At 38.9% G+C, this 13,683-nt stretch overlaps 1 protein-coding gene across 1 annotated transcript in view; it reads right to left on the reverse strand.

The window, feature by feature from the left end:
* The window catches only part of KIF3A (kinesin family member 3A), a 329,541-nt gene that overhangs the window by 70,900 nt on the left and 244,958 nt on the right, over nt 1-13,683 (reverse strand). Inside the window, exon 13 of the mRNA XM_085643646.1 lies at nt 12,550-12,675. Coding sequence (XP_085499772.1) covers nt 12,550-12,675 — 126 coding nt within the window. The remainder of the gene's footprint in view (nt 1-12,549; nt 12,676-13,683) is intronic.

Below are 13,683 nucleotides of genomic sequence, written 5' to 3' on the forward strand. Positions count from 1 at the left end.
AACTAGGCTGTATGTGAAAATTAATAGAAGCATGTTTTGTATTGGTACAAAAAAATGTGTAACCAAAGAACAGTACTATGGATTTGCTGTAAGGTTTGAAAAGTCAAGCACTCTTGCTCTGTGGAATTGAAACATTGTGTGTCGAACTTCTGACCTAACTGCACACAGCAGTGTTCCATGAGCTGTTGCTATGGTAGCAGGCAGAAGTCAAGTTGGGGGAAGGGTACTAGGCAGAAGTCAAGTTGGGGGCAGGGTACTTTTGGAAAAGGGTTGGTTTTCAACCAATAGAAATGTGTGAATACATGTGAAAAAAAGGGGGAAGCACTGAGATTTGAAACTTACATGTATATGTGTGGAAAAATAGAGGGAAAGTTTGCCATTATCTGGTTCTGCTGAGAGGAGAGAGGTGAACAGAACAGAGATCCTGGCTCTGATAATCTGCTGTTTGAGTGTCACATTTCTTTCACAACTAACTAATTTTAAAGGTGAGTTTACAGTTTGAGAGGGGATGTATGTGGTAACTTAAGAAATGAATAATAGAAATGGGAATTGTTTTTGTTGTAGTTACACATGGTGGTTTCATAATGTGTCAGTGTGTAAAAGTGATTTACACTTGCCCCGAAAAAAAAAAAGAGCAGTAAGTGTGCTTTCAAATTGGCAAAGAAATTTCGTTTTGGCACTAATGTGAAAACATGACTCTGTGTGCATAGAAGAATTATAGGCAGAGATTTATTGCGTCTTGCTCTGGTGATTTCACAGTTGCATTAGATGGAAAGGGGGAGCGAATTTTTGGGGGAAGAAGCAGAGGCTTAGCACACACCCATGTGCTTGCCGTGTATAGTCATGCACAGTATTTACAAGCGAGTGGGGTTTTCAGGTTTAAGTCTGTAATGCAAATACATTCAGCATCACTAAGGCTGGTTGCCCTTGGTGGAGTGTAGGCAGTCACAGAGAATGCACATGGTGGTGGTCTGAAAAAAAAACAGCTTGGACACGTGCAATTAAATAAATCAAAAATAGTGGTTTCATAATGTGTCAGTCTGTAAAAGTGATTTCAAATTGTAAAAAGAGATTTTCACTTGGCCCGAAAAAAAAAAGAGCAGTAAGTGTGCTTTGAAATTGGCAAAGAAATTTCGTTTTGGCACTAATGTGAAAACATGACTCTGTGTGCATAGAAGAATTATAGGCAGAGATTTATTGCGTCTTGCTCTGGTGATTTCACAGTTGCATTAGATGGAAAGGGGGAGCGAATTTTTGGGGGAAGAAGCAGAGGCTTAGCACACACCCATGTCCTTGCCGTGTATAGTCATGCACAGTATTTACAAGCCAGTGGGGTTTTCAGGTTTAAGTCTGTAATGCAAATACATTCAGCATCACTAAGGCTGGTTGCCCTTGGTGGAGTGTAGGCAGTCACAGAGAATGCACATGGTGGTGGTCTGAAAAAAAAACAGCTTGGACACGTGCAATTAAATAAATCAAAAATAGTGGTTTCATAATGTGTCAGTCTGTAAAAGTGATTTCAAATTGTAAAAAGAGATTTTCACTTGGCCCGAAAAAAAAAGAGCAGTAAGTGTGCTTTGAAATTGGCAAAGAAATTTCGTTTTGGCACTAATGTGAAAACATGACTCTGTGTGCATAGAAGAATTATAGGCAGAGATTTATTGCGTCTTGCTCTGGTGATTTCACAGTTGCATTAGATGGAAAGGGGGAGCGAATTTTTGGGGGAAGAAGCAGAGGCTTAGCACACACCCATGTCCTTGCCGTGTATAGTCATGCACAGTATTTACAAGCCAGTGGGGTTTTCAGGTTTAAGTCTGTAATGCAAATACATTCAGCATCACTAAGGCTGGTTGCCCTTGCTGGAGTGTAGGCAGTCACAGAGAATGCACATGGTGTTGGTCTGAAAAAAAAACAGCTTGGACACGTCCAATTAAATAAATCAAAAATAGTGGTTTCATAATGTGTCAGTCTGTAAAAGTGATTTCAAATTGTAAAAAGAGATTTTCACTTGGCCCGAAAAAAAAAGAGCAGTAAGTGTGCTTTCAAATTGGTAAAGAAATTTCGTTTTGGCACTAATGTGAAAACATGACTCTGTGTGCATAGAAGAATTATAGGCAGAGATTTATTGCGTCTTGCTCTGGTGATTTCACAGTTGCATTAGATGGAAAGGGGGAGCGAATTATTGGGGGAAGAAGCAGAGGCTTAGCACACACCCATGTCCTTGCCGTGTATAGTCATGCACAGTATTTACAAGCCAGTGGGGTTTTCAGGTTTAAGTCTGTAATGCAAATACATTCAGCATCACTAAGGCTGGTTGCCCTTGCTGGAGTGTAGGCAGTCACAGAGAATGCACATGGTGGTGGTCTGAAAAAAAACCAGCTTGGACACGTGCAATTAAATAAATCAAAAATAGTGGTTTCATAATGTGTCAGTCTGTAAAAGTGATTTCAAATTGTAAAAAGAGATTTTCACTTGGCCCGAAAAAAAAAGAGCAGTAAGTGTGCTTTCAAATTGGCAAAGAAATTTCGTTTTGGCACTAATGTGAAAACATGACTCTGTGTGCATAGAAGAATTATAGGCAGAGATTTATTGCGTCTTGCTCTGGTGATTTCACAGTTGCATTAGATGGAAAGGGGGAGCAAATTTTTTGGGGAAGAAGCAGAGGCTTAGCACACACCCATGTCCTTGCCGTGTATAGTCATGCACAGTATTTACAAGCCAGTGGGGTTTTCAGGTTTAAGTCTGTAATGCAAATACATTCAGCATCACTAAGGCTGAATGCAATTGCTTTCACAATTAATAGTGAAATGCAATTTATTCTGAAAACAGCAAAAATAAGGCAAAAATATTTTTTGGTAAAAAATGGAAATATGTGTACTGTATTATTAAATGGTTTAAAAATATTAATACTTTTTTCTTTATTTTCAGATCGATATAGAAAATTTTCGGAAACTACAACCATTTTAAAAACTATTTTTTAAAAAAACAAATGAATAAATATTTTTTTGAGTGAGTATGGTAAGTCAATAATAAAAATTGTAGTCTCTCAAGGACTTTATAATGTGATAAATGATTTTTAGTGTTTTTTTTTAAAAAATAAAAAAAAGGTACGCTTACCGTACGCGTACGGTAAAAAAAAAAAAAAAAAAGTTTTTAAAAACAAGTAAAAAAAAGATGGAAGATAAGGTTGGCTCTTAAAAGAACCGTTGTGTTCATGCAGGGACAGAGGAAAGGAAGCATGGGAAAATCATTCAAAGCTACAAATGTGCTGATCTATTTTGTTGTTCACTAGGGAAACACTGGTCTCCCTATGACAAATTAGACCTTTACAAAATGTGCAATGAATATCAACCTTCCGAAATCGAAGGTTCATTTCCAGAGGGCCAGCAAAAGGAGATTCTCCCCCCACAGATGAAGGGCTCACCTGACCTGCAGAAGAAGGAGTAAGCCCTGCAGGTGATGGTCCAGGCTGAGCTGCTGTGGATGTACTGGCTCGTCTTTCTGAAGAGTTACCTCCAAAAAGATGACCATGTGTCCTTCTGTGTACATCCTGGAGGTGTCTCTTCATGGTGTGATTCCCAAAGGAATACTTCCTGTTAGGATTACCTCTAGAAAGTACACGCTTACACAGCTTGCAAGTAACTAAGGGTGCATTCACCTTTTGCTGGCCTTCTGGAAAAGTAAAATAATCCCAAACATAAGAAGGCTTTACTTTCCTCGCTCTCTGCCTCAAGACAGTGCTGCTGGTGCTAGCCTCACTCTCAGAAGAGCTCTGCTGTTCTGCCATTGTATCCCAAAGACAAACCAGCTCCTTCTCCCAAGGGATCACAAGCAGAAATGAGGGGAATGGGTGTGGTGTAGGAGAGTTCTAGAACTGAAAGTACTTTCAACCAATCAAAAGTTGTGTTTCATGATCACATGACCTACCGTACGCTTACGGTGCGCTTACGGTGCGCTTACGGTACACTTACGGCAAAAAGTACGCGTGCGCGTAAAAAAGACACGCGCTTCCGCGCATGCGCATAACAGTCACTCCCCGGCACTTCCGCGTAACGTGCGCGTGTGGCGTAAGCGGGCACGCGTCCCACGCGCAGTACGCGCGGCTACGCAAATTGCGTAACTATACGCAAGCAGCGTAGATAGATTACGGACGTTGCGTAAACCGTACGCTTACCGTGAGCTTACGGTACGCGTACTAAAAAAAAAAAAAAAAATCTGGTAATAAATTTTACATGTTTATTTTAAAAAATATATTAAAAAAAAATATTTAAGGATTTTAAAAATTTAAGCATAGTCTTTATAAAATGAAAGAAAATTAAATTAAAAATATGTTTGAAAAAAATGAAGAATAAAAAAAAAAATTAGCATTTAAAAAACCTTGCAAATTCAATGAAAAAACCATGGGTTACACACACGTTATAGTAAGGAATTAGCATTTAAAAAACCTTGCAAATTCACTGAAAAAACCATGGGTTTCACACACGTTATAGTTAGGAATTAGCATTTAAAAAACCTTAGAAATTCACTGAAAAAACCATAGGTTTCACACACGTTATAGTTAGGAATTAGCATTTAAAAAACCTTAGAAATTCAGTGAAAAAACCATAGGTTTCACACATGTTATAGTTAGCTGGACATTTTACTCGTAAAAAACCAATGAAATTGCCCCGTTATAGTTAGTTCAGCTAACTATAACTCGCGCGCCCGCAATGCACTGCTGATGACGTCACATATTACATCACTCATGACATGGTCAGTGACATCACTCATGACATCACTCATGACATCTCAAATGACATCACTGATGACATCACTGATGACATCATCCTTGTGATAGAGTGGCAGACCTCCTCTCACCTTAATATAAGCTTTGATACACACATTCAAAAATAGAGACTAAAATTTTCAAAACAATGGACATACCAATACCAGTTACAACAACCTCTTCAGTAATTCTAAGATCAACATACACATCCACTCATTCACCAACAGTCCTATACAGTCACTCATACATGTACTCACTCATCATATGTACTCATACACCTATACATCCTGTTACATAATGCCACTCATCCATAGAGTTACTCACACACATAGTCACTCATGCTAATAAAGAATCAAACATACATTCACCTGTATATACAGTTATACACACACCACCACACTTACTTCTACGGAAACTTACACATACTTAGTCTTTTAAACAATCACTTATAGAAACACATACTTATTCATACAGGAACTCTTTCAATCTCTCCCTCTCACATATACTCACATATATACACCAATAGTCACATATACTAGTTTAAAACATATGTAGTTACTCATAAAGACACTATTCAGACAGTCATTCACTCACTAACACACCAATACACACACGCATCCACCCATGCAGTCCTGCACACATGCTCTGTTCAACACATACAAACAGTGAGTCACTCATTCATGCACCTATGCACTACGTCATACCCCCCACCGAACCATGCAGACACTCAGACTAATACTCAAAAAAACCAACTAATAACCTATATAGCCACCCATGTAGCTACTCACCAACCCATGCAGCCACTTATACACAAAGTGAAAAAATGATACAGATATTTACATATTTAAATATTACTCACTAAGCCATGTATTCACCATGATACACTTAATCAGTCAGTTACACAATCAATTTTTCAAAAAGAAATCATCCATTTAGACAGTAATATACCCATTTATTCTTCTATCAACCTTGAGATATACATATATAAAACATATTTAATTTTCAGAAAAACACACATTCACTGGATGATGTCATCAGTGATGTCATCAGTGATGTCATTTGAGATGTCATCAGTGATGTCATGAGTGATGTCACTGACCATGTCATGAGTGATGTAATATGTGACGTCATCAGCAGTGCATTGCGGGCGCGCGAGTTATAGTTAGCTGAACTAACTATAACGGGGCAATTTCATTGGTTTTTTACGAGTAAAATGTCCAGCTAACTATAACATGTGTGAAACCTATGGTTTTTTCACTGAATATATATATATATATATATATATATATATATATATATATATACATATACACATATATACACATACACATATATACACATACACATACATATATACATAGACATATATAAACACATATATATACACACACACACACATATATATATATATAATGCACCTGAGTATGTGGACTTTAAAATAACAAGTAAAGGACTACGTATTGTCCTTCTTTTCAAACCAGGGCCAATGTTTTAGCTAAATAGAGACAAATGCTGCATGCGTTTAGGATTATCTGACCAAAAATGTGGGCATAATCGGGGCAAGGTTATCCGTGTAGCCCTAAATCACCATGAAAGTGTGCAGACATTAAGAGAAAAGACATTGCTTTTGGGAGTTACACAGACTGTTTTCTCTTCAATATTTTCTCTATACACTTATCTTTAGCATGGCCCATGTGCTCATCGATCCCTATCAAAATAGATGCATCTTTTTGTGTCTAGGGAACTCCGTAATTTAAACCAAATTTCTAAAGTGTTATGGTGTACACGTTTTTTATTTCAATATGCTGAATTCCGTTTCTCTGATTTGCAGGTGCATGAACAGCTGCCATGTGAGGTTGTACGACTGCACATTCAAATTCCCAAAACAATGTTTATTGTTTATCCACTCCGTAATAAATTGGGTTACTGGTTGACTGGGGTGCGAGCCCTTGTCAAGCTGAAACCCTAATCCTTGTCAGGTAAGGCACAAGCAAACACTAAATTAACCTGTGCTCAATCCTCTGGCAGCTTGGCACACAGCAGTCAGGTTTAACTTCGAGGCAATGTGTAAAGTATTTGTGCCACACTTCAAACAGTAAAATAGTGAAAATACCACACAAAGAGATCCCACACCAAGTTAGAATAATGGAGCAAAAATTCATAAATAAAACAAGAACAAACAACAAAAATTATATCGTTAGAACCATAGATATGATTTTTAAAATAATTTAGTGAAAATAGCACAAAGCGCAAACTCGGAATATCTGGTCGCACCAACTGGGTCAAAGTCACAAGTCCAGGCCGAACGCTATGGAGCGCAGGTCGGTTAAAGTCCCCAGATTGGTCCCGCTCCAGACAGATTTACCTTCTCAAGACAGCAGCAAGAGTCCTGTTTGTGTGGGAAGAGTCCTGTTTGTGTGGGAGAGGACTGCTAAAAGCAAGGAGAGTGTCGCGGGAGGCTGTCGGCGTAGAGTGAAGACCAGTTCGTTCGTCAAAGATGGATGGCTGGAGCTTCACGTTGGCAGTCCCCTGAGAGTGGTAGATGCTGGAGTACGCAAAGTCGGGCTGGCAGTGTTTCTCAGAGAATCGTGGTGTGAGCGGCGAGATTTCAGTGCGAAGTGGCGTGTTTTCGGTCGCAAAGAGCCGAAAAGCTTGATTTCAGCTTGCCGAGCTAAAGCAAGGGTACAGGAACTTGAGGGGCACCACTTGGGGGTCAGGGAGAAAGCAGCTGGGTCCGGGTGTGATACAGGATGTTGGGAGCCTTTTATGTCCCTGAGGCACAGATCAGGAGGCCACCAGATTAGCCCTTGGAGTCACTCTGGTGTCTAGGGTTCAAGATGAAGTTGCAGTTCCAGTTCTCCTGCCCCAGGCAAGAGAGCAGCAGGGCAACATAGCAGGGCAGCAACTCCTTCAAAGAGCAGTCCAACAGAGTGGCAGTCTTTCACCAGCACAGCAGTGTTTCTTCCCTGCAGAGTAGGCACAGGGCCAAAAGTATGTTGAAGAGTTGTTGTCTTAGGTCCAGTATTTATACACAGTTGTGCCTTCGGAGTGGGGGAGAAGCTTCTAGAGGTTTTACTTTGAAATCCCCAGGCACCTGAACTTCCCTGTTTTGGCTTTAGATTAACAACTGAAGGTATGCAGACCTTGGTGTGGAGGCAGGACATAGCCTATTCAAGTGTAAGTGGGAACGTGTGCAGCTCCTCCTTCCCATCCTGCCAGTGATGGCCCAGCTAGGCTCCCTATTGTGTGTGGCTGTCTAGGAGGAATACACAAAGCCCAACTGTCAGCTATACCCAGTCACGTGACTAGAAACAGGCTATAAGCACTAAATGGCTAAAGCAGGAAAACACCAACTTTGAAGAAGGTGTGTTTTCAAAAGTGTAATTTAAAATCTGACTTCACCATAAGTTAGGATTTTAAATTCCAATTCAGAGATACCAGCCATGAACGGACTACCTCTTCTCATTTTGAAATGACAGTTATAAAATGTAATACGGTAACTCCAATGTTATCCTATTGGAAGGGTAGACTCTTTAAATACACTGCACCCTGCTCTCTAGGATGTCCAGAGCCTACTCTAGGGGTGTCTTATATGTATTCAAAAGTAAGGTTTGGGTCTGGCAAAAGGATTATTTTGTCAGGTCAACATGGAGGTTAAACTGCACACAAAAGCTGCATGGCAGGACTGAGACATGTTTAAAGTGCTACTTAGTGGGTGCCACAATCAGTGCTGCAGGCCCACTAATATTTAATCAACAGGCCCTAGGCAGATGCAGTATTATTTACTAGGGACATCTGAGTAAATTAAATACGGCAGTTGGGTGTACGCCAATTCTACAATGTTTTAAGGACAGAGCACAAGCACTTTAGCACTAGTTAGAGTTAAAATGCACAGAGCACTAAGGGCAGCAAACACGAATTCAGCAAAAAGTGGAGGGTAAAAGCAAAACGTTTGGGGTGACCTTGCAGAGAAGGCGAGGACCAACACACCCATAGAAGCCTTATACCCAGAGAAGCCAAATACAACACATTTCTGAAATGTGGACATCATGAGAAATCTAAGGTAAGTTCACTTAGGGTGATCAAGTATTTTCCAGTAAAAACTTCTTTGTGATTGGGGCATGCTACATGACATCAATAACAACTGTATGGTTAAAATTGACTTGGTGCAGTGTCCATATGACCACCTCTTCCACTGTAGTAGGGAATACTGAGTCCCAATTCTCGACAGGAAAGAATAATGTTACAACAATATCAAGAGACAAAATATCGAAAGTTAAGTGCCCAGATGGAGGTATGGATTTACTAATCTTAACTCCACATCTACGTATCTTGAAAATACATATATGTATCACCAAGGTATGTAAATATGGAGTTCGGTTTAGAAAATGTATAAAAACATACATTTCGATGTTCTGTCCCTCAATATTATTATTATAACAATATTCTGTCTTGGATATTCTTAACCTACACTAACCACTAACCTAATACATATGTTATTTTTCTGCCATAGCCAGTATGGTTTCTGGTGCAAGAGACCCATGTCAAAAGTCTCCTGAACAATGTTGTACATGATTATGGTGCATTGCTCACCAGACAGCAGAGTGCTAGACTCTGCTGTGTATTTTAGGGCCCAGCCAAGTATTGGAGACTTCCATAACCATTATCCGGCCATAGCAATATCAACAGTTGGCGGGGCTGGTTACAGAAGTGGTGTCAGGGCATTTTTCTGAGTGCAACTGGGAACACGGTCTGCTGGCTTTAACTTGTAAATCCATGTATTATCTCATGTGTGGTTCTCTTTTAATTTCCCGTTTGTGTGTAAATTATATGTACTTGAGTAAATGGGACAATGGTTACACATGTTGGGTGTATGAGTCAGAGGGTGATCCATAGGCATGAGTTAGTTGTCTTCCCGAACCTTGCAGGTCCCTCTGTACTGCTCCTTAGATCATCCTCCCCATTGAAGAATTATTTGTGAACCCAAGGGCACTGCCTGATTGGGACATCAACCAGGAGAAGAATCTTTTGTTGCACTTGGCTGAAACTGAACCAGCTCCAACAGGTCAAGGTAGGGCATGACCAGTAAGCAACACTGGAAACAAATGATGGCCTGAAAACAAGGCCAGGACCGTGCCCTAACAAAAACATCATGTTCCTGCCTATCCCCTTCTATCATGTGGTTTCTTCTCTGAGCAGAAATAGTCTACCTGTAACACATCTTAGGGAAGGTGGCAGTTTGGTCACAGTTCCTTGGCAAACATTAGTAGATTAACTAAAAGGCACTTTGCTGTGATTCATTTTCTCCAAATGTCTGAAGTTAACTTTGAACAATACTGGACTCCTAGGCCAAGTCAACTGTCTATAGGACTGGAGATGCACTGGCCCCTCCAGCATATCTAGTGTTCAACCTTTCATTTGAAGAAGCTCTGTAAACGCCAGCTTGTAAAGGCACGAACCTGGCGGTAATGCAAGCTTTAAAAATTGCAGAATACCTCAGTTTTAGACTAACTTGCTGGGGGGACGGCGTTGGAGTAAGGTGAAACATCAAAGGATTCTTTTCTTGCACAGCACTGTATGTTTCTGGGCATGGATATACTTTGAGGCCCATCATTAATTCTTGTTCTGGCAAAGCAAAAGCACCTTCCTCCTGACGAAATATCGCTGGTAGTATATTGCTGCTCTTCCAGGTGGTAATACCAGTAGTACTGCAATTCTCTATTAACTCTAACAGTAAGCTGTAATGTACTGCCTATTAACAAATATTCTGCTCTTCAGCATCCTCTGCAGTATTATTTTGCAACCAACAGTAAGGTTAGTGCAGTGCTAACATATCTCTAAACAAATATAAATGTGAAATGTAGGGGATGGGGCTGCACCACTGTGGAAAATCATATTATATTCCTCAGTCATTAACAAAGCATGTAGTGCCAGTACCTAATTCTAGTTTGGCCCATAGCACAATGGTTCTCATGGAGAAAACCTTATGAATGTGCATAGTTTTATTTCCTATAATTAGAAAGCCTTATGTGCAAAAACTGACCATCACTACAAAAAGTTGATTTTATGCAATGAAAATTCTACCAGTAATTGACTGAATTGTTTTTGAGTAAATAATGTTCTCCCTCTGTAGTGCACTGAATCTTTGTGCCTACTGCTTTTTCCCAGTATTATCACAACAAACATATGCCTCTGACACCATAAATGAAAATATTAATTGTGCCTCACAGGTACCAATGTCTTCATAACACCAAAATGCAGCTGATCTTCAAATGCGGAACTAAATCACCATTAAGAACCTGTGTGATCAGTGGCTCCAAACTGGTAAATATCAGAGGACACTGACCCTTTAAGCTATATGCACACAACTCGTCTCTAATTCATTTACAGGAAATTCTCCTGAAACAGAGGCTTAGTCGGTTTTCTTGTGCCTGGGTGATACAGTTGCAGTCTCTTTACTGCACAGGTTGTCCAAAAGAAACCAACGTTGGTTACAACAGCTTTGTAATTTTCTAAACCAACCTCACAGTAAACGCTTCATTTTAGGTTGATGAACGTCAAAAAGGATGGAATCCATACAATGTAGAAACAAAAAAGACTGTAGTACCCATTTGGGAGCATAACACAAGATTTTTTCAACAGTTGGTTTTTGAAGGCCAATTGAATTCATGGATAAAAGGCAGAATCAAAAGACTAAAGGATGCATCATTTAATAGACAATCTTTATCTGCAACCGTAGTTCATCAGGAGAATCATAACATCTAGAATACTATCTGCACATCACAGAACATTTCTCCCACAAATATGGAAATTCAAATAGATTTTTGGTTAGGAGGTATGTTTGCCCCCGACCCCAACAGACAATAACAGTTTATTCATCTAAGTTTATCTCAATTCCAGTCACAGAGACAGATGATATACTATTATTCAGAAACGTTAGGGAAGTTGTTGGTGGATGTGTACATGACATTTTCCAGTGAAACAGAATCAAAACAAATATCCACACAATTTGTGGAAAGAGGGCAATAAAACAAAATATTTTTAGGTTTATTAGGGAGGTCATGCAACATGGGGAGGAGCAAAAGGTGCCCATCTCAAATATATAACACAAATAATTGGTCTGTTTATACATCTAAGTTACCAAACCAAGTCCTAAAACTGGAATTCTCACTATTCACCCTCCTTCCCAGACTTCACTGTAAAGATGCTGTTAGTCTTACTGAAATAGTGAAGACTCAGCGCAGGGAATGAACGCTGTCAAATGGGACAGGTGAACAGGCCAGGAGATAGTGAGAAAGGAAAGCATGAGCAGACACCCTGACACAAGTCTTTCTTAAATGGCATACTTGTTTTTTATGTTCTGCTTGCTGAATTCAAAGATTAATATTACATCACATAGGGTGTAATACATAGCAAAAGCGATGTCTATCAAATGTTTATCAACCGACTCACAAATGTTGTGAACACAGTATTTTAAATTAAAATGAAGAAAATGCTCTTGGTGACAAAATTGCTATGAAAACAGTTTTAGCTATTTTAGGGAGACTGTTATGACAATGACTCAGTGATAGGTAGAAATAAAGACATGTCAGGCTCTTAGGTAGGTACTATTGGAATATTTATATGCTTCACATCAAGGTCCATTCATTGATTTGAACCTGAAACTGCAACTCAGTGTAACCATATAATAGATACAGACTAAAGGTTTACTCAAAACACTGGAAAACTGAAGGATTCTATTTTCACAAAAACTACTGCAAAGCACAAGGTTGCATGCTCTGTACCTGGTATTCTTGAGGGATGAAATTATCAATGATAAGCATCTGAAGGCGAAGTTCTCGGCTGAGCTGTCTGATGTTCTCCAAAAGACCTTCAATTTCTCTCTGATGTTCTTGCTGCAGATCTGCCATCTGCAAATAAAATGTAAAAATAAAGACAGGGCTCGCTCTATACATTAAATCGCTAAGAAGGGATGACTGCATGATTAGCCAGGGATTGGGGCACGAACAAAAGTTGCAGCTTCTGTCCAACCACTCATTACAAAACTCACTCACTCATAAATCTCATAACAAACTACTTGATTTTATTATTTTCTGCAACTCAGTAAACACTCTTGCCAATAAACTATCTACGAGTGTAAAATTCCATTAGAAAGTCACAGAACACCAGCCCCAACAAAATGACAACCTAGTCTCTTTGACCACTATTATTAACTTTCAACACTCACGATTCTCTGCATACTGTCATTGCCTCGCTCTCAGCATTGCATAACACCACAAGCTAAATACCCACACTAGCACCAGGGGATGCGAATTAAGGAAACCCTACACCCTAGAGATCTTTGTATGTAATGTTAGGGAGACAAATTCTAAAGTGTCTTGAAGGAGCAAGGTAGATTTTCTGTTTCAGAGTCTATTTTAGACCTTTAAGCCTTGCTGTAGAGCCGCTATGCAAGCTACTCTTTGGACGAAATATTGAATTAAAAATATCGGAACACAGAAATATATTGTACAGACTATTGTCAATAATATTGTTTTTTGTGCTAAATGTTTTCAAGAATATTGTTTTTAATAACGTTTTCAGTAATATAGTTGTATAAAACTATCATTTTTTAAATTATTTTAAGGTGTTCAAGGTAATATATTGTTTTATGTGTTAGTATTTTAGGTATAATTGTTATACTTTTTTTTATATACATAGTTCGAAATTTTAAGTGATTTAGTATTTTTTAAATTGTCATTAGTAATTTATAGGGTCGTAGTGGGTTGTTGGGTTTATAGGGAAATAGGGTGGGATGTTCTTTAAATAGACATTTTTATATTAGTATATTTTGTATTGTTAATTATTTTTTCATTGATTATAAATTTTTAAAGTGTTATAATATATTTAGAATTTGAAATCGAAGTGTTATTTTATTA

This window comes from Triturus cristatus, chromosome 3_1, assembly GCF_964204655.1.
Source record: "Triturus cristatus chromosome 3_1, aTriCri1.1, whole genome shotgun sequence".
NCBI classification, from domain to species: Eukaryota; Metazoa; Chordata; class Amphibia; order Caudata; family Salamandridae; genus Triturus; species Triturus cristatus.